The sequence below is a fragment of the Oncorhynchus tshawytscha genome, unplaced genomic scaffold (genome assembly GCF_018296145.1).
Source record: "Oncorhynchus tshawytscha isolate Ot180627B unplaced genomic scaffold, Otsh_v2.0 Un_contig_27_pilon_pilon, whole genome shotgun sequence".
NCBI lineage: Eukaryota > Metazoa > Chordata > Actinopteri > Salmoniformes > Salmonidae > Oncorhynchus > Oncorhynchus tshawytscha.
Window position 1 is genome coordinate 228,083 of NW_024609711.1, and position 20,799 is coordinate 248,881.

At 42.6% G+C, this 20,799-nt stretch overlaps 3 protein-coding genes across 4 annotated transcripts; 2 read left to right on the plus strand and 1 right to left on the minus strand.

Annotated features, from left to right (window-relative positions):
* The first annotated feature begins 1,664 nt into the window (after window positions 1–1,664).
* Window positions 1,665–9,903, plus strand: LOC112232681 (aldehyde dehydrogenase family 3 member B1). Of its 2 annotated transcripts, none has more exons than XM_024399854.2 (10): window positions 1,665–2,107; window positions 2,932–3,095; window positions 3,841–3,954; window positions 4,107–4,227; window positions 4,450–4,535; window positions 4,696–4,777; window positions 4,965–5,357; window positions 5,561–5,727; window positions 5,914–6,013; window positions 6,117–9,903. In XM_024399854.2, exons 2-10 carry the CDS (start codon window positions 2,934–2,936, stop codon window positions 6,314–6,316), a joined length of 1,425 nt encoding a protein of 474 aa, XP_024255622.2. In that variant the 5' UTR covers window positions 1,665–2,107; window positions 2,932–2,933; the 3' UTR covers window positions 6,317–9,903. The 2 variants fall into 2 exon arrangements, with proteins under 2 accessions (XP_024255622.2, XP_024255621.2); XM_024399853.2 differs by having other exon boundaries at window positions 1,665–2,006.
* A 1,756-nt stretch (window positions 9,904–11,659) lies between these two features.
* Window positions 11,660–15,896, minus strand: LOC112232682 (ATP-dependent Clp protease proteolytic subunit, mitochondrial). The gene is made up of 7 exons (XM_024399855.2): window positions 15,759–15,896; window positions 15,124–15,225; window positions 14,859–14,930; window positions 14,289–14,385; window positions 13,539–13,726; window positions 13,181–13,286; window positions 11,660–12,614 (listed from the first exon to the last, which is right to left on the minus strand). Exons 1-7 carry the CDS (start codon window positions 15,768–15,770, stop codon window positions 12,403–12,405), a joined length of 789 nt encoding a protein of 262 aa, XP_024255623.1. The 5' UTR covers window positions 15,771–15,896; the 3' UTR covers window positions 11,660–12,402.
* A 659-nt stretch (window positions 15,897–16,555) lies between these two features.
* LOC112232683 (guanine nucleotide-binding protein G(I)/G(S)/G(O) subunit gamma-5) lies at window positions 16,556–20,312 on the plus strand. Its single transcript, XM_024399856.2, has 3 exons — window positions 16,556–16,752; window positions 18,059–18,185; window positions 18,507–20,312. Exons 1-2 carry the CDS (start codon window positions 16,660–16,662, stop codon window positions 18,182–18,184), a joined length of 219 nt encoding a protein of 72 aa, XP_024255624.1. The 5' UTR covers window positions 16,556–16,659; the 3' UTR covers window position 18,185; window positions 18,507–20,312.
* Window positions 20,313–20,799: the final 487 nt, after the last annotated feature.

Consider the following 20,799-nt stretch of genomic DNA (forward strand, 5'->3'; position numbering starts at 1 on the left):
AAGTATTTAGGGGGAGGTGCCCGGAACAGCTATAAGAAACCACAAAGAGCAATTTGTTATTGTAGTTAATACTCATTGTTTTATGCAATTCTTGAAAAGTTTGTTATATATATTACCAACATAAACAATGATAATGTGTGATGAGTGGCAGTGAATGACTGACAATATTAAATAATTGAAGTACTACTGCTGTGAACAAGGTCTATAACATAAATTAAATTGTGATTAAATTGTCTCATTATTTGATCATTCTCACCATTTATTCAAACCAAATGCAAATTGTGTTCACATGGTTGAAACATTGTATGGTTACCGGCTTATGCAAAAAGGCAGTTTCTCTTTAGCTGAAACAAAGTAGTGAGAATTAGATCATGAAAGTGAATAGGAACAGTCCCTGCAGTCCCTGGACTACTTAAACTGTCTATCTGAATCATCAGAGATGCTAAACTGGGACCCTGAAACACCCAGGTGACAGACTGGAGTTCACCAAGCATGGTGCCACACAGCTGTGAGGGTCACAAAGGGGAAGAGATGGGTGCGGTGTGAGAGAAACAGACACCCGAGAAAAGGAGAGCAGGACCGGTGTGTGTGTGTTTACTTCAAGATATCTACTACTGAATAAAAATATAAACTCAACATGTCAAGTGTTGGTCCCGTGTTTCATGAGCTGAAATAAAAGATCCCAAAAATGTTTGATACACACAACAAGCTTATTTCTCAAACATGTTTGTTGTCATCCCAGTTAGTGAGTATTTCTCCTTGCCAATATAATCCATCCACCTGACAGGTATGGCATATCAAGAAGCTGATTGAACAGCATCATCGTTACACAGGTGGACCTTGTGCTGGGGACAATAAAAGACCACTCTAAAATGTACAGTTTTGTCACACAACATAATGTCACAGATCTCAAGTTGAGGGAGTGTGCAATTGGCATGCAGTGCAGGAATGTCCAACATAACTGTTGCCAGAGAATTGGATGTTAATTTCTCTACCATACGACGCCTCCAACGTCATTTTTGAGAACTTATCAGAACATCCAACCGGCCTGACAACCACAGACTTTGTGTAACCACGCCAGCCCACGAGCTCCACATCCGGCTTCTTCACCTGCGGGATCATCTGAGGGGTAGAGGGGGTGCTGACAGTATAACTGTCTGTAATAAAGCCCTTTTGTGGGGAAAAACTCATTCTTGATTGGCTGGGCCTGGCTCCCCAGTGGGTGGGTTTATGCCCTCCCAGGCCCATCCATGGCTGCACCCCTGCCCAGTCGCGTGAAATCCATAGATTAGGGTCTAATGAATTCATTTCGATAAAATTATTTCCTTCTATGAACTGTAACTCAGTAAAATGTTTGAAATTGATGCATGTTACATTTATATATTTTCTATGAATCTCCTATTCATACAATTAAATAATACTGCTTTCAAGATAATGGTCTATACATAAATATACGCAATGCATTATATTCAGTAGGCTAGTCTATGGCAACTAAAACAGTCTGCCCACTTGAACCTGAATTTGATTCCAGGGATTTGATTTGATACCAGGGATATTCAAATATTAACCAATGAGGTCTGGATTAGCCTACTGCTGTTTTTTGTTGTACCTGATAATTAATTTATCCTACCTGGTGTCCCTGATTATAATCATTCCCTGATTAGAGGGGATAGAATGAGAAACTAAGCAGCGGAACTGGCTTTAGGTCCAGGGTTTAATTTGAAGGGCCTTTAGTCTATGGATACCCATGTTTCTCTTCAGCCCCAGACAGGTTTACAGGCTTGTTTTTCAAGTTCTACCAAAAATCTATTCTGCTTTCCAGATTAACTAGCCGCGTTGGTAGGAAACCACTAGCACCAGGAAATGCGCCACTTTCTTCGGGTTCCCATAACAAGTCAAAGCCACCGGCAAATTGGAATGTGATTTATCTGAATTCAGAGACAGGTCTAAAGAGTGGCTCGAAAGGGCAACATACGACCATTTAGGCTACCTTTTGGCAGAATCAGGTGCGTTTTAACTTTTTAATTTCCTCAAATTCCGACTAACATTTTGTTAGGCTTCAGTTTATTTTTATTCATCATCAGCATCTATTTACGGGAAAATTCAGGTAGGACTTCACAACTTCATCCATCCTGAAAAGAGTGCAGCTTGTACAGTATCCTAACAAAGAGGGTTTCCGACGTAAACTGTTTTAATGTGTAACAATTTGGTACTCTAGTTTAAATCGTTAAAGTTGCGTCATCCCTGCCTGTCACTATTGACATCCCGCCCACGCGTTCACATAATTATTGAAGGTTTTGCCGCGTTCATTCAAATTACCCGTAACACAGCTGTGAGCAACAAACCGTGAATAACTTGCATCAAGGTCTGATTTTCACCTTTTTATAGCCCATATAACGGGCCGCATATTTTGTCATCTTACCTTCTTAGCCTGCCTTTTTGCATTTTCTACACTTGACCTGAGCCAGGTGGTTCTAACGATGAAGCCGTGCCCTGGGTGTAGGCCTATTCATTATACCTATTTTGCAACGAAAACGAGAATTTCTATTGGACACTTTTCTAGGTCCCTCCCGTTCCGTTCTTAAATGGTAAAAGGTTTCTGTTAAAAATATAATGAATACACCCCTGGATTCATCATGTGTTCTCAATGCGCAACAAATGTATCTTGACTGAAAATATAAAACAGTGTTCAAGGCTACTTCATGTGGGCGTTTTTAAAAGACCACTGAAGTTTAGTCAGACAATGGCCAAGACCAGCAGCCATTGATGTCTGGAATTTACAACTCTATATAGCTATTGGCAAAGTGAATGTCCAATAGCCAGGCTCTTCTCTCATCACTGGTTGTTTTGGTTGTGTGGTGTCTCAATCCTGTTTTACCAGGTGACATTATCCGCTAACTCACTTTGTGTGTCTGTCTGTTGGGTGGACAGAGATGGCCAGCCAGAGCGAGGTGATTGACAGGTTGAGGGCTACGTTCAGGTCAGGCTTGACCTTTCCAGAGCAGTTCCGTATGACCCAGCTCCAGAACCTTCTCTCCCTGGTCGAAGAAAACGAGCAGCTGATACAAGATGCTCTCCACAAGGACCTCCATAAGGTACTAGCATACACTCAGACACGAGCAGACTGCTATACACTCAGACACGAGCAGACTGCTATACACTCAGACACGAGCAGACTGCTATACACTCAGACACGAGCAGACTGCTATACACTCAGACACGAGCAGACTGCTATACACTTAGACACGAGCAGACTGCTATACACTCAGACACGAGCAGACTGCTATACACTCAGACACGAGCAGACTGCTATACACTCAGACACGCGCAGACTGCTATACACTCAGACACGCAGACTGAGACAGACTGCTATACACTCAGACACGAGCAGACTGCTATACACTCAGACACGCGCAGACTGCTATACACTCAGACACGCGCAGACTGCTGTACACTCAGACACGCGCAGACTGCTGTACACTCAGACACGCGCAGACTGTACACTCAGACACGCGCAGACTGTACACTCAGACACTCAGACACTCAGACACAGACTGCTGTACACTCAGACACGCGCAGACTGCTGTACACTCAGACACGCGCAGACTGCTGTACACTCAGACACGCGCAGACTGCTGTACACTCAGACACGCGCAGACTGCTGTACACTCTGCATGTCCTCTGCCTCCCTCTCTCCACCTCTCATTATTTCCTCTGTCACTGCTCTCTTCCACCTCATCCTCTTTCCCTGTCCCTTTTTCTTCACCTTGGATCTTTTGTTGTCCTGTTCCCTCTCTCCCTCGATCATTTCACCTTCTCCCCTCTCTCTCCCCCCCTTAGCCCAAGTTTGAGTCGGTCCTGTCAGAGATTCAGATCACCCTGAATGACCTGTACTTCGCCATGGAAAACCTCAGGACCTGGATGCAGCCGGAATACAACATTGGCAAGAATCTGGTACAGATTCCATCAACATTCACTGTCAACTGTTTGACTTTACCACCTTTTACTATGGCTCAACATGTAAACACACACAATTGGAATATTATTTTACTGACTTATGTAATAATTGTCCAACCATCTACTTTCCTCTCTCCATCTTGTTCTAGGCCACTAGGATGGATGACTGTTTCATACGCAGGGAACCCTTGGGGGTAGTTTTAATCATCGGGGCGTGGAACTACCCTCTACATCTTATTCTCTTACCTTTGGTTGCTGCAATTGCTGCAGGTACACATCTATCATGCCTTTGTATACCTAGAGGCTTTGTTAATAGTAAGGGATTGGATTTATAGCATTTTTACAGTAGCTCAAAGCATTTTACATCTACCACCAATGTTGCCTTATCAGTAATGTATGTGTAAAGTGAATGCTGACTCTGTTAGCATTTCATTATTGATTAGGTTTGATTTTGTGACGATGACATATTTATTCCATGATGACGTGAACTAGGAAACTGTGCCATTCTGAAGCCGTCAGAGATCTGTCAGGCCACCGAGCAACTCCTGGCAGAACTCATCCCCAAATACTTGTCTCAGGTAGTACACACACACACCTATGTGCTTTAATTTCCCCCTGCTTCTGTTACCTGTTGTGGATCATCAATGGAATGAAGGCCAACAGTGCCATATTTGCTCTATACCTGCCCACTTATTGTTTGTTTTTAATGTTTTGAGTTTTGCCATCTGACTATTGTAGGACTGCTATGCAGTACTATGTGGTGGAGCAGAGGACACCAAGTCATTGCTGAAGAATAAATTTGACCACATTTTCTACACAGGTAAAGCCTAACAGAGAGGACTCCTTAGACCAATAATATGTATTAGGTCAATCCCTCTTTTTAGTATGTTTTGTGTTTTAAAATGTCGGCCTTATGTCCCTTTTATCTCACCTCTGCCATATCACCTCTATCGCACACTCTTGCATACCCTTTCCTTCTCCTTCACCCTTCCCCATCTCCTCCCCAGGTTCCCAGGTGGTGGCCCGTTCCATCCTGCTAGCGGCGGCGCCTCACCTGACCCCCGTCACCCTGGAGCTGGGTGGCAAGAGCCCCTGCTTCATCTACGGCCATATCGACATCCAGAAGGCCGCCAAGCGCCTGTGCTGGTCCAAGTTCTTCAACACTGGCCAGAGCTGTGTGGCACCCGACTACGTCCTCTGCACAGCCCAGACCCGGGACGCCCTACTGCCTGCTCTCCGGGAGACCCTGCGGACCTTCTACGGGCCGGACCCCGGAGCGAGCCTGGACATGGGGCGCATAGTCACCCCACGCCACTGGAGACGCCTGATGGACATGCTGGAGAAGTCCAAGGGGAAGGTGGTGATCGGAGGGGGGAGCTGCGAGGAGGACAGGTATATTGGTGAGTTTGGGGGGTACAGGAAAGGACGATGAGATGCAGGCAGTGGGGTTGAGTTTGGTTTGTATACTGCTGCCACCTTGTGGGTGTGAATGCAAGTTGAAATATGTTGAGGTGGTAGCCTTGCTGTTAAAGTGGCTTTAATTTCAAATATGAGTAACTAATCATATAGAAGCAAATTCTTGCTGATCAAGTGGTGTTTCTAGCTCCCACAGTGTTGGTGGACGTGCAGGAGTCTGATGCTCTAATGCAGGAGGAGATCTTTGGCCCCATCCTGCCCATCCTAACCATAGAGTCTCTGGAGGAGGGCATAGACTACATCAACCGCCAAGAGAAACCCCTGGCCCTCTACGTCTTCTCTGACGAGACCTCGGTAAGACCATGACCTACATTACAGCACATAGATGTTTCTTCTCATATCTATTTTCTTATGTTATAGTCATGGTGGTGTCCTCCACAGAGCTATAGTTTAAAGTTATGTAGTTCTATGGCTGCCTCTGCCTTCACTGTGGCTCCACTCTTATGGAATAAATGCACATTCCTCCCCTCTCGCTGTCAGGTGGTGACCACAGTGTTGAACAACACCAGTAGTGGTGGTTTCTGCGGCAATGATGGTATAGTACACATGGCCTTGCCAGGCCTGCCCTTTGGAGGAGTAGGTAAGTGTGTGTCTGACAACGTAAATGAAGTAGTCATTATCAGAAGAAAAGCACTAGACATGGATCTGATCATGGTGCCCTGTCATCTTCCTCTACCCTCCAGGTGCCAGTGGGATGGGTAGCTACCACGGCCGCTGGGGCTTTGAGACATTCAGCCACAGGCGGGGCTGTATGAACCGGAGCTGGTTGCTGGAGAGGGTCAACGTCCTGCGCTACCCGCCCTACAGCGACTCCAACCTGGGCTGGTTGCGCTGGGCCACCACCTTCAAGAAGAACAGCTGGGGAGGCTGCTCAGTCATGTGAGAGTGGCACCCGGTGCGTGCCTGACTGTACTTCCAAAGCCGATGGGCTTTTCTTAAAGGTCCAATGCAGCAGTTTTATCTCAATGTCAAATAATTTTGGGGTAACAATTAAGTACCTTACTGTGATTGTTTTCAATTAAAATGGCCAACAAGTAGCATCTTCTTAGCAAAGAGCAATTTGTCAAGAAAGAATTTAGCTAGGACTGCCTGGGAGTTGTCTGGGTGGGGAGGGGAAAACTAGCTGTTGGTAGAGGTTTGGATCTCTTATTGGTCTATTAACTCATTTACCGCCTGGAGTTGTCACCAGGCATTCCAAGAGTCCCTTCCCACCTAAATGGGCTGAAATTTCAGGCAGTCTTTATAAACTGCTCTTACACTAAAAGGGTATTATCATTTTTCACAGTATTATTCCATAATGTGGAATGTATAAAACACTGTTTTTTTTTTTTACTGCACTGGGCCTTTAAAGTATCTGTCCAGTGTTCCAGATGTCTATTAAATAATTTACCTAAAATTTTTAAAAATATATATATAATTAAGGATGTTAAACAGCTTTTCTCTGTGGCCTGATTGGAAATAGTGGTTGGGTGTACTCTGGTTAAAAAAAATTAAAAAGCGCTGACATGCCAGCTCAGCTAATGAGATGCACAAACACTTGGATATTCAAATTAGCTACCAACGCCATGTGGGGCAGTGCTGTATGCCTAGCAGGCTTGCTTTCTTTTTCGGGGGGCCTTGGCTGTGTATAGGTTGCCTGCCACTAAGAATCCGAGTCACATTCTGCACATGTTATTTTTACGCACACTACGGAACTGCTGCTCACACTCCCCTTCCATTACCTTTCTCTCTTTACTCACCCTCTTCTGAACTGATACTATGATGCCTATCTCTGCCTTATGTTTTTGAACAGCTGAAATGAAATAAAAACTGCTGCAAATTGATCAAACATTCCCCAAAATATTTTTTGAAGGCTAAACAACCTTCTCGGTTGTAACAGATATTTTAGTTGCACAAGCAGGACTCATTAAACTATCAGCGTTTTGTGTGATGTAGGCCCACCCATACTCAACTAGTGGACCGGATCGGTCGGGCTTCGATCCCTGGTATCATATAAACACAAAGGACATGAAAGAATGCATAGAATTGCAGAATATTTGCTTTAAAACAGCAAAAAAATCATATTTGCCCCATGCAAAATGTGTAGAATTGCAGGAAATTAGCTATAAAACTGCAACATTTTCAAGATAGGTGGGAACAGATTGAGGTCGCATGGGTTGTGAGGTGGGGGTTTGTTACTACATGGATAAATTACATTATCCATCCGGACCACCTCAGAAATATGTATGTGACTGGACCTTCTCAAATAGTACTTGAGTACCCCTGATTAGGCTAATCTTCATAGTTACTGTCATATTGTAGTAGTACTGTAGGATAATACAGGATAAGTACAGTAGTAAAGTTCCTGAAAAAATAATGCAACTCCCCACTTAGAGTTTTGCATAGGAACTCTCTGTGTTTTCCCACACACAGGCCCTACTAACTGCTATTTCGCTTTTCAATGATCATGCAAGTACAGCATGAGTAGCGGTTCCACCTCTAGGCAGCTGAGCGTGTGAATCCGGAACGGTAACCTCAGTCTGACAATGGGCGAGTTCATTCTGTGGTGCACGTGCGCTATTATCTCTTATATCGTTTGTCAACTACTGCCTACTATACTGAACAAAAATATACACATTGTTTTTACAATTTTACTGATTTACAGTTCATATAAGGAAATCAGTCAATTGAAATAAATTCCTTAAACCTTAATCTATGGATTTCACATGACTGGAGGGCATATTCCCACCTACTTGGGAGCCAGGCCCAGCCCATCAGAATGAGTTTTTCCCCACAAAGGGCTTTATTATGACAAATACTCTGCAGTTAATCGGCTGTCCAGTCCAGGGCTGGTTGCACGTGTGGTTGTGAGGCCGGTTGGATGTACTGCCAAATTCTCTAAAATGACATTGGAGGTGGCTTATGGTAAATAAATTAACATTACATTTTCTGGCAACCGCTCTGGTGGACATTCCTGCAGTCAGTATGTCAATTACACGCTCACTCAACTTGAGACATCTGTGGCAATGTGTTGTGATTACAACTGCACATTTAGTGGCCTTTTATTGTCCCCAGCACAAGGTGCACCTGTGTAATGATCATGCTGTTTAATCAGCTGTCAGATGGATTATCTTGGCAAAGGATAAATGTTCACTAACAGGGATGTAAACTAATTTGTGCACAATTTGAGAGCAATAAGCTTTTTGTGCGAATGGAAATATTTCGGAATCATTTATTTCATCTCGTGAAGCATGGGACGAACACTATACATGTTGAGTTTTATATTTTTGATTATAATTGTCATAGTTATGCTGCCATATCGTAGCAAGAGTTGCTGAAAAAAGAACTAGCCAATGTTTGCAATGAGAAAATAATTGCTATTTTGACTGCCTGTATATCGTATGTGTGTTTGATGTACTGTTACAACAGACAAAGTTTGTAGGAACATGTCGATCATGTTTTCTGTGTACAACATGATAGCTGCATGTTAGCCTAACACCCCCCCTGAAAAAAGAACATGAAATTGCACTTGAGGCATGGAATGCATAGTTTGAACATGCCCACCATATCTTTAGTGTACAACACAATGTTTCCCCCTCCATGTCAAGGAGGAAGTAGCAGCAGCAGAGCATGTTAGCTTACTGCTTCTAAACAGCCAGCAGGCCAATTTACAAACCCCAGATTTTAAAATGGAAGCGACTGAGATTGTTGTTGTATAGGCTTACTCATTTTTGCTAACACAACCTGTGGATTGCTTGGCTTGTGTGCTGCAGTGTGCCCTCTCCATTAACTGTTTGTCACAAGTCAGTTTCAGTGGGCCTGTTTGGTTTGAGTACTTGAAAAGAAGGCTGTACTTGTATAGGGCCATTGAGTCAGCAGAAAAGAGCTGTGAGAAAGGGGGAAAGAGGTGCTACCTGTGGTTCTGGTTTAACCAGGTTATTCAAGGGAGGGACACAGGCTGCATCTCAAGTCTTGATTGCCTTCCTTCCCTTGTCTCCTCTCCTTTACCATGAAATGGAAAACTGAAGAAAGGTGAAAGTACTGTGGTAGATGCCAATGGCTTTCACCTGTCCTGTTCTTTCAAATCTTTGCAGCTGTAGGGAAGGAGAGCTGCTATTGCAATCCACCCAGGGTGTGGTTTCAGTTCTGTGTGTTCACTGCTACATCACAATGGTCTAAACCTGCTTCTTCCACTCGTCTTGCTTTGACCCATCAGATCAGAATAGATGAGTGGAAGCCACTATATTGAAATGTTTCCCCAGATTTTGAAATGCACTGGCTACCAGGGTCTGGAGAGGTAAAGGGTTTTTAGCACTGTTGCACAAGACCCCCATTGTTTACCATGGGGTTAGTATAGTTCACAGAACGGTCTTATGTAACACTTTTACTGGGTTTTGTTAGACTCTGTGTGACATATTAGGTGGTGGATGTTTTTGATTTTAAAAGTTTTGTTCAGAAGACATTAAGTAATAAAACCTTACTTTACATGAATATATTTGTTGGCTTATACTGTAAGTGTCAATTGTACTGTTATTTCCCCATTCTCCCTCATCCCAGCATGTTGCTTTTCTTTGCAAGTCATTGCATCATTAGTGCTTTACTCAATAACTTTTTGAATTTAAGGTGACTGACAAACTTTTCAATATCAATGAAACAAAATCCCACTCTTTAAACATTTCCATCATGACTTGATTAAAACTCACTCTTACAAGAGAGGCTTTATCTCCAAAATCCCCCTAGTCACTGACAGTGAGGCACTCTAGGCTTACACAAGTCGCATGTACAGTTGAAGTCGGAAGTTTACATACACTTAGGTTGGAGTCATTAAAACTCATTTTTCAACCACTCCAAAAAATTTTTTTGTTAAACTATAGTTTTGGCAAGTCTGTTAGGACATCTACTTTGTGCATGACTCAAGTCATTTTTCCAAAAAGGTGTTTACAGATTATTTCACTGACCCACTGTATCACAATTCCAGTGGGTCAGAAGTTTACATACACTAAGTTGAGTGTGCCTTTAAACAGCTTGGAAAATTCCAGAAAATTATGTAATGGCTTTAGAAGCTTGATAGGCTAATTGACATAATTTGAGTCAATTGGAGGTGTACCTGTGGATGTATTTCAAGGCCTACCTTCAAACTCAGTTCCTCTTTGTTTGACAGCATGGGAAAATCAAAAGAAATCAGCCGAGACCTCAAACAATTGTAGACTTCCACAAGTCTGGTTCATCCTTGGGAGCAATTTCCAAATGGCGGAAGGTACCACGTTCATCTGTACAAACAATAGTACGCAAGTATAAAGACCATGGGACCACACCGCTGTCATATCGCTCAGGAAGGAGACGCGTTCTGTCTCCTAGAGATGAACGTCCTTTGGTGTGAAAAGTGCAAATCTATCCCAGAACAGCAAAAGACCTTGTGAAGATGCTGGAGGAAACCGGTACAAAAGTATCTATATCCACAGTAAAAATGAGTCCTATATCGACATAACCTGAAAGGCCGCTCAGCAAGGAAGCCACTGCTCCAAAACCTCCATAAAAAAGCCAGACTACAGTTTGCAACTGCACTTGGAGAAATGTCCTCTGGCCTGATGAAACAAAAATAGAACCGTTTGGCCATAATGATCATCATTATGTTTGGAGGAAAAAGGGGGAAGCTTGCAAGCCAAAGAACACCATCCCAACCGTGAAGAACGGGGGTTGCAGCATGTTGTGTGGGTGCTTTGCTACAGGAGGGACTGGTGCACTTCTCAAAATTGATGGCATCATGAGGATATATTGAAGCAACATCAAGACATGAGGAAGTTAAAGCTTAGTCGCAAATGTGTCTTCCAAATGGACAATGACCCCAAGCATACTTCCAAAGTTGTGGCAAAATAGCTTAAGGACAACAAAGTCAAGGTATTGTAGTGGCCATCGCAAAGCCCTGACAATCCTATAGAAAATTGGTGGGCAGAACTGAAAAAGCATGTGCGAGCAAGGAGACCTACAAACCTGACTCAGTTACACCAGCTCTGTCAGGAGGAATGGGCAAAAATTCACCCAAGTTATTGTGGGAAGCTTGTGGAAGGCTACCCAAAACATTTGACCCAAGTTAAACAATTTAAAGGCAATGCTACCAAATACTAATTGATGTACACTTCTTGGCTAAGGTGTATGTAAACTTCTGACTTCTGTATATTGCAAAAGAAAACGGCTCAGTTGATCTCATCACTGAGGCAATCAAAACACTACTTGTTACAGACTCAAATCACGCGTTGATACAATTATAATTCGTTTTTACATCAGAGCCTGTATTCGTAAAGCATTAAGAGTAGGAATGCTGATCTAGAATCCGTTTTGCCTTGTCTGTCACAATGAATAAGATTGCATGGACAGGAGGAACTGATCCTAGATCAACTCTCCTACTCGTAGATGCTTTATGTGTACAGGCCCAGGTTGGGTGTGTGACTCAAAGAAAATTTATTTTATTCCAGTTCGTGAAAATCAACATCACAATTGTGTCATGGCTTGTACAAATGGGGGCTATATTGTTTCCTTCACTGTAGAGATCTGCAGTCTTTGTTTGTGGTAAATACAGTGTACATATTATGGGGGACAATACAAATCTGAGATTAGTCAAAAATGATCATTCTTAAATGTAAATATTCTAATACTGCTGCATTTTGCCTCCTCTCCCAGAGGTTTATCCAGCACAAAGGTATACAATGCAGGTCCTTTGTTCCAAACCGGCCCCTATCCACCCAGAGCACTTCTGTAAATTAAAGGATTGGACAGGATAAGCAATATAGTAATAGCTCCACTTTGCCCTCTGGTAGGCTACGCTGTAACTTCTCGCATATTAGTATCCACTCCAATACATTTGGATTTACGGGACATCAGCATATGCTTGCACCTGTCCAATCCATTCCGATCTACAGAAGTGCCGTTAGGTGGTTAGAAGATAGAGGATGGCTTGTGATTGGTGTGGGACTGCTTCCTGGTAGTCTGAGGTCAGGGTTCGGGTTTGTATGAGGAGGGGTGGTTGGTCCCGGGGGGGCTCTGCTCGGTGGCTGGCAAGGGGCAGATGGCGGTAGGGGGCTCCTTCTGGACCAGCTCTGGGTCATCCTGGCCCGCCTGGGGAGGATGCACCAACACTCGGTCGATGATCCCAAAGTCCTGTGCCTCAATGGGGCTCATGTAACGATCTCTCTCCATCACACTCTCTGGGAGAAAGAAAACAGAAGGGAATAATTGTATGGTTACGAGTTTTGGTGAAAATGTGCGACACATTGGTGGTGGCTGAGGTGAGTTCACTCTTACAAAGTGCTTTGAGTGAGGAAGGACTCAATCATCAAATCACTTAACCTTGAATTAGTGCTTGAATTTAGTTAGGAGTCACTAATTCATATGTGACTCAGAGGCTATGGTACATTTTCCATCAGACAATATTAAGACATTTTGAAGTATTTTTTATTGGAATATTACTGTTGCATATTGGGATGTGCTTGGAAATACACTTAAGTACTGGCACATATTAGAAAACACAAGACAAGTATAATTTCATGCATTTGAACCCAGGTCTGTGTGGCCCTACGGGTATTTGAAATAAGACTAAACGATTTAATCAAACCGTCCCGCCCCCCTGGATGCCTTTTCCCCAGAGCTAAACAACCAAATCAAATTCTGCGCATATTGTGTTAGTCTCTGCCTCATCTTTATCAGCAGCTGAAATAAAAACCCTGCAGCGACTTAAAGCCAGACTACTGAACTGGATGCCTTAGCTACTTACCTATATGTGTCAACAGCTGGCCAGTGTGTTTAGCGTAGAGTTGATTGATCTGTTTCTTTAGCTTCATGATCTCCTCAGCCTGAATGGCGATGTCTGTAGCCTGACCCTAATAAACACACAGGAGAGAGAAGACAGATGTTATGTGAAGGCAACTGACAACTGAGGTGTCAAAATACTGAACTCATATTTACATGCCCAATCACAGGTCTGGCTTTTGATGGCAACACAAGCTCAACCAACCAACATCTGTACCAGGTTCTTTAAACCCCCCCCTTATCCCCTTACCTGCCGGACTTCAACCTGTCCCCCCAGCTATTCCTGCTGCCTCCCTAGTCCCATTACCCCTTTCCATCCTTACCCTGGCTCCTCCGGAGGGCTGGTGCACCATGATGCGGGCGTTGGGCAGGGAGTGCCTCATGCCGGCCGTGCCCGAAGCTAGGAGAAGACTGCCCATGCTGGCCGCCTGGCCCACACACCACGTGGAGATTGGGTTGAGGATGTACTGCATGGTGTCGTAGATGGCTAGGCCTGCCGTCACAACACCGCCTGGGGGGGGAAAAGAGGATAGGAGAGGAACATCATAGTGAACCAGGATTAATGGTTTGTTGGATTTAGTTCATCGATGTTCCTCTTCTCCCAGACTTTTCTATCTCTCCATAAAGCTGGAATTCATAGCGGTGAACCTGCCATGTCCATTTGCGATATTACAACAGACGTTACTTCAAACAAAGACATTTTTCCATCTGACATCAACTCACGCACAATAGAACCAAGTATGTAAGTTTTTTTTAACCACAATGCTGGATGCTCATTTCCTCAAAACAATAATACATGTGCCTGGGGCTGTTGCGCCTATCATGGATCTCAGCTTTAACGTTAACCTAATGAAGTTCATTTGAAGTCAAGGTAAAAGGAGTTTCTGACTGCACCCTTTATCTCCTATTATTGTCATCTGATCCACCTGTCACTTGTGTTCTCTCAGTCTCTTTCCCCTCTAAGAAACATGCTTTTTAAAGTAACCATCCCTATTCCACCAACCATCCCCTGCACCACCATCTGTTCCTCTTTGTGGGAGGTCCCCCTCTATTCTCCTCGACTATTCTCTTACCAGGACTGTTGATGTACATGTGGATGGGTTTGTTGTTGCTCTCTGACTGCAGAAAGAGTAGTTGAGCAATAACCAGACTGGCCACAGAGTCATCAATCTGAAAAAAGGCAGGGGGAGAGGAGAGATTAACAAATTAATCTTAACTGCAACAGCAGACTCAGAAATCCAGATGTTTTAATCGGTGTGGGCTTACTTCGATTATGACCTTGCGCCGATAAGCAGAGTAAGTTGTATACATTTGATTTTCTTAGCTTTTATTTAACTAGGCAAGTCTTAAGAATAAATTCTTATTTACAATGACGGCCTAGGAACAGTGGGACAACTGCCTTGTTCAGGGGCAGAACAACAGATTTTTACCTTGTCAGCTCGGGGATTCCATCTAGCAACCTTTAATGCCATAATCAGTTTCATATCAAATTATTAGTGTGCATGTAAACATACCCAATGTCTCCTGGTGTAGGTTTTGAATCCCAAACTATTACACACACAGACTTACTGGCCCTATTACACCGACACACAGCTAGAATTACCGGCCCCATTACACAGACAGTGATACCCAGTGAGACTTACCGGCCCCATTACACAGATGATCCTCTCCCTCAGAAGACGAGAGTAGATGTCATACGCACGCTCTCCTCGACCCTAGGAAAGAAGAGAAAGACAAGGAAAAGGAATGAGGGGAAGATCTTTGAACATTGGAAAGCAGCTAGAATAGCAAGGACCAGGAACTGACAGGTGAAAACTACTAACTAAACCGTTCCAAACCAAGAGTGAATCAAGTTGCATAGAAATGTTGCAGTCCTACATAGAACTCTGTTGGGGTTCCATTTCTTACCGTCTGCTCCACAACGATAGGTACGAGAGGACTCCTCCATTGAGCACTGTGGTGAATGTTCCTGCGTGACTTTAAAGCTGTCATTCCACATTGTAAAACCCTCTAAGAGAGGGGGATAGAGAGAAAGAGTTAACATTTGTCTGTAAGATCTTAACCTAAGTGTTGGGCAGGTTATTTCAATAATGATATGTTAAAGTTACATTCAGAGATAGCATGGTTATTTTTTTTCAACTCTGGCCCCTTGAAGTGTGTTCAAGACAAAGCTATCAAATGTATTATGATCTTACATCAACTCTGAACATCACACACACTTTAGGAAATGCTACAGTTACTCATGATTTCACATTAACAGTTAGGAAAATGTTGACAGTGGTTTCCTTAAAAAATAGTAATTGCATTTAGCTAGCTGGAGATGGGAATGAGTTAGGTTAGCTACACAATTTTGGTCAAGTTACACAAGTGTGGCTAGCCAGCTAGCTTTAATCGTCGCAGGTGCATGATGCATACTATTCATCTGATTCGAGAATGCACCGCTGAGACAGCTAATAAACATTTGCACATTGTAATCTATATAGTTTACAACACAAACGATGCATTTCCAAAATATGTTTTCACTCTTTATCTCCAATACTTACTCGTATAAGCATTGTGATGTCTTGTAATGTGCAATCCCCTTTGTTTGACCCCAATTTAACCGGAAACAATTCTAATTTGAGCGTCGAACTGTTCCTGAAGTGGCTGAGCAATATTCCTCTGTCATGTGACGAGTTTGTGTTTTACAGCCTCGAATATGACGGCGCTAGATGGCAATGGTGCACAAGAAAAATCCACTAACATAATACTACAGTATTGCTTATCGTTGCCTTGATAGTTTTTAGATACCAACTATTTTTAAAATACAAAAGCCTACTTGTTATATAAATAATTAGACTATTGAATAATAATGTGACGATTAAAGCTTAAAATTAAATGTCATTAAAATATAGAAATGTGTGTTGAAGAGCCAAAACTCGTGACATTGTAGATGGGGTTCTCTATAAATATATATATTTTTTTAAAGGAGCACATGACGAGACTGTATTTCGCTAATGATATCCTCGAGGTTCTGGGGTTGTTTAGAAAAAAGTATCTTTATACAAAAGAGCGCCAAGACCATTCTAATAAAATACGTTTCCTTTGATTTACTTCACCAAAGCCTACTGTAGGCCTAGAAACCAGTGTATTATTGGCGACACAATATAAAACCCAAATGAACATTTAATTTTCCGAAAATAGCTCATTAATTTGTTTAACTGACTGATCTATTATTATTATTATGTTGTTGTTGTTTTACATGTACACATAAGTGCCTCTACTGATAACCATCTTTAATTAGGGGCCATTCTGAAAGCAGTGGGGAGAACATTGCGTAAAAAAGCGGTTCGTTTTTTCAGAGAGAGGGGGAGCACTTGAGTCGCAGCGGCCTCATCAGAAAATCTCGTTCTTTCAAGTGATAGTCGGACACTTTCACTTGGCCGTTGGACAGACCTCGCAGACATGTCGAATAACAGCGCAAACAGCAGCAACTTGGTTATCGCTCAGAAGGTGGTAAAACAACTTCGCCTAGAGGCGAGTGTTCGCAGGATCAAGGTAAAGACATTACATTCAGAAAGACTGATCAAAAACTGTTCTGCATTTGGTGTGACTGGCTGACTTGTCAACATGGCCCTTTGGTAACTATTGAAAAGCTATATATTATGTAAAGTTTGACTATTTTATGGGAAGCATCGCGTTATTTGTTACAAAATGCTGTTCCACTGGAACTATGCCATCTGTTTGCAGAATTGTAACTAACTGCAGCGCTGTCCCATAGACTAACGGAGTAGCCCGTAAATGTACGTGCTCAATCGAGCGCCGCCTTTCACCTGTCATGTTACCGAAAGAAAAACGTAAGATATAATGCGGTTCTAGTATTGCTGTATGCATAGGTGTTATGGCAAGTCTAGGCTACTCCTCAGCTCTTCACTTAGTTTAACGCCGTTTTGAATGGATGTATTTATGATATATTTAGAAGTTAACGATTTGCTGTTAATTGTGCTCTAAGTTAATCGTGTGAAATATGAAGATTTCCTGCAGTAGGCTGTGTTGTCCGGAGAAAGCAAACAGCTCGTAGGTTAGTTTCCGCGAATGGTGCAGCACAGTAGTGGCCTTTGTTGATTGTGGCTGTGACAGTAGTGCGATTGTTGGCCAAATTACTCCTTTTAGAGGAGAAAGCCAGATTAATCCGCAGACCTTAAACCACCCTGTAGCACTCAAGCATACTGTGCTTTGAAGGGCATATGAGAACGCAGAAAAAATATAGGATTTTATCTATAGCCTATGACATACGTTTATACCATATTATCAACTAACTAGATAAATAATAAACTCAATGCATAGCCCATTTGTGACTTGGTCCTAAAGTGCCATATTGTGTTAATGGGGACAATGTTATGACAACTGTTATAGACTTCACCCATGAAACAACCCTCTAGTAAAGTACCAGATCATTATGCTATTGCTGAGTCAAGTCCTAGGTAGGGACTTTAGGAAAATAGCTGATCATTGCTCAGTTTCTCTCACAGTGTGAGCTTGGAGCATATTACTTTAGGTTCATTAAACTGAGTATCAGTAGGAGTATTGTGGCAGAGTGAAAGTGTTGGCCCCTCTATTTATTGATGTGTGGACCAGGTCTCTCTTGAAAAGCTGAGTTAAAACAAGTAGAAGCTAAGTAGAGCAGGATTGAGCTCAATTTACTTGGAACTTCTTTATAGAAAACGCTGTCACTGTCAATGATGACTCGTTCTCATGAATGCCTATGACATTGATATGTCATCTTTACAGCAGTCTTATCTAGCCTTTATGACACAGAATTAAAGTATAATGGAACTGACAGTGTGTCTGTTTCCACTCACAGGTGTCCCAGGCAGCAGCGGACCTGAAGACCTTCTGCCTACAGAACGCCCATAAAGACCCTCTCCTCATGGGGGTGCCCTCCAGCGACAACCCCTTCAGACCCCCCAAGTCCTGCGCCCTCTTCTGAGGTGAGATGACAGTCTGATGTGGTAGAGTAGGCTTCAACTAACTCCCTCTCTATCTCTCTCTTCTGTCTCTTTCTCTCACAAACACACGTGCATGGACACACACACACACACACTCTCTCTCTCTCTCTCTGTCTCTTTCTGTCCTGCTTTCTTTCTCTACCTTCCCTCTACCTGTTCCTCACTCTCCTTTTCTCTCCCTGTTTGCTAACCTTTGACCCTTCTGGCTTTGATTGTTACAAAGAGAATGTAACCAATTGCAGCCATATCTCATCTAACTCCTGTGCCAGTGATCTGATCGGACTCTATGCTTTCTCACCGCAGGCGATGATGATGATGGAGGCTTGTAAAACACGTCTGAACATTCCCCAAGGATGCCTTTCAATTCCAAGCCCCTTGGCGTCTCCTACACCCTTCCCCACCACGTCCAGTCACTGAAGACCTCAAGGCCAGAACACAATCACAAGCATTAACCCTATGCTGAGTGAGTTTTGACATGTGTTCTGTTCTGTTCTACAGCACAATAAGGATAAAATTTGCAGTCCTTTCTGTGTTGAGATCATTAGAATGAAAGCACTCCTCAAAGTATAAATATGTCAGTCTCTACCTTTTGTTACTTTTATTTTACTCAAAGTGAAATTGAACTGTATTAGGTTTTACACATTGTTGTTGGTGAGTCTTTTAAAGTGGTTGACCCAGTGCCATTACATGAGTATAGCCTACCGTATCAATGTTGTGAAGCTATGTTCAACACACTACAGGATATTACACCCAAGTTTGATCTCAGAGCTTGTTTTTCAAAATGGTGCTCAGTTGGTTGCAAACACAATGCAAAGTTCCACACAAACTCGCCTTAACACTGTCACTGTGATTTTTGTCAGATGAAATTGTGAAGCATTTCAATAAGTGTAATTTATGATTCTCTGCTAAAAGTGTGGTGACTCCATGAGCCTCAAGAGAATTTAGTCTTTTGACAGAAATTTTGCGCGCATTCTCATGTGTTAAACACTCGACTACACTGTTAAGATCCTCAGTTGACAGTTAAACCACTGTGATGCAAAATCGAATTCAAAAGAAAATGGTGTTACTATGTCTTGAAAAGAGTGACTCAGATGTTAGAGGTTTCTTATGGGTGTTGACATATAGAGATCTCACTCAGGTCATGCAAAAGATCTGTTTCAATGCTGGTTTTGTGGTGTTGCTCAGTCAACATCAGAATAATGATATGAAGGATCATAACAAGAATATTAGGATTACTGTACTGACACTATAGATAAGTATAATTGCTGTGTATCATCATTATAAATAAGCCTGATCTCAGGACACTCAGTGGAAGGAGACTGCTACTCCATTGGTGCATCTACGTTAAAGTAAGGACACATTCTAAATGGTTTAAAAGTCATTTTTCGGGTTCCCCACCCCTTTTACCTTTTACTCTTTGCGTACTGCTTCAAACTAATGTGCCTTAGTATGTGCCAAACCTCTGGTAATTTAAATGCCCCGGTTTTAACACGAGACCTGTTGAGTCCTAAATCTGCATTTACTTTCCCAATTGATTAATCAGAAACACTTAAAGAGGACCTGAAGAAGTTGAAAAACAACACCAGAGAATGAGTCATGTTTAGGAACCATACTGTGTTCTTATTACAACTTGAAGTGTTGCTAAAAACTGGAGAACAGCCCTTCAACATGTTCCAATACCCAGAAACATGTCTTCAATAATGTCCTCAGACTTGACCACTGATAGGTGAAAGGACTAGGCCTACATAGATTTTCACAGTACTATTAGTCTTGCCTACCAAGTCCTTTCAAATCAGTGGCCATGCAGGAAAGGAGATGGAGGAACGCAAGCTCTTTTCACTATGGTGACAGAGACTGAGCTCTGAATTCCTCTGACGTTATAATAAAGTGAACAGAGAACCTTTGAGGACTACAGTGTCCATAATGCACGGGGAAAGCAGAGCACCTCTTTTTACAAATATTAGTCACTGAAATGCTCTGGTGGATGGATGTGGAAAACACTGTCATCCTGTTGTGCCTTAACGTTTCTTTTGTGTGTATTTGTCTTAGAATGGTACCATGACATGTATTGACTGAATAATTTAATAAAATGTATAATTTCACCTTCAACATCTCCTTGAGTCTCATGTTTTATCAAGGATTTTGTTAAGAGTGGCCCCCTTAAGCTGACTGGCCAGAACACACAAGAGTATCAGGGGTAGGCAACTCCTGTCCTGCAGGGACCTGAGTGTCTGCTGTTTTTCTCTTTCGCCTGGCACTTAATTAATCCACTGATGCCATACCTGGTTTATAAATCAGATGCTGATTTGGAGAGAACAAGACAACAGACATGCACTCAGGCCCCCGTGGACCAGACTTGCTCATCCCTGTCACATAGAATGCTGCTCAAGTAATACCAGTGCATATTTGCCAATAGTCTGCCAGATAAACTGTATTTAGCCACTGCCCAAAGTTGTAGGTTTTGGTACTTGCTGCATGACATGTTACACAGCAGAACCAATATTATTCACACAGATTTAACAGACCAGGATACGAAACGCAGCCTGGCTGACAGTCTGACATTTTTATTTAATTCAAATGATTATTCAAGATCCCC

Coding starts and splice junctions, on each gene's coding strand:
- LOC112232681 (XM_024399854.2), top strand. CDS start 2,934: ATGGCCAGCCAGAGCGAGGTGATTGACAGGTTGAGGGCTACGTTCAGG. Junction 4,536..4,695: donor TCCCCAAATACTTGTCTCAG/GTAGTACACACA, acceptor TGACTATTGTAG/GACTGCTATGCAGTACTATG. Junction 4,778..4,964: donor TGACCACATTTTCTACACAG/GTAAAGCCTAAC, acceptor TCTCCTCCCCAG/GTTCCCAGGTGGTGGCCCGT.
- LOC112232683 (XM_024399856.2), top strand. CDS start 16,660: ATGTCGAATAACAGCGCAAACAGCAGCAACTTGGTTATCGCTCAGAAG. Junction 16,753..18,058: donor CGAGTGTTCGCAGGATCAAG/GTAAAGACATTA, acceptor TTCCACTCACAG/GTGTCCCAGGCAGCAGCGGA.
- LOC112232682 (XM_024399855.2), bottom strand. Junction 13,287..13,538: donor AGCCCTCCGGAGGAGCCAGG/GTAAGGATGGAA, acceptor TGTGTTTATTAG/GGTCAGGCTACAGACATCGC. Junction 12,615..13,180: donor CCAGCTGTTGACACATATAG/GTAAGTAGCTAA, acceptor TCTTTCTCCCAG/AGAGTGTGATGGAGAGAGAT.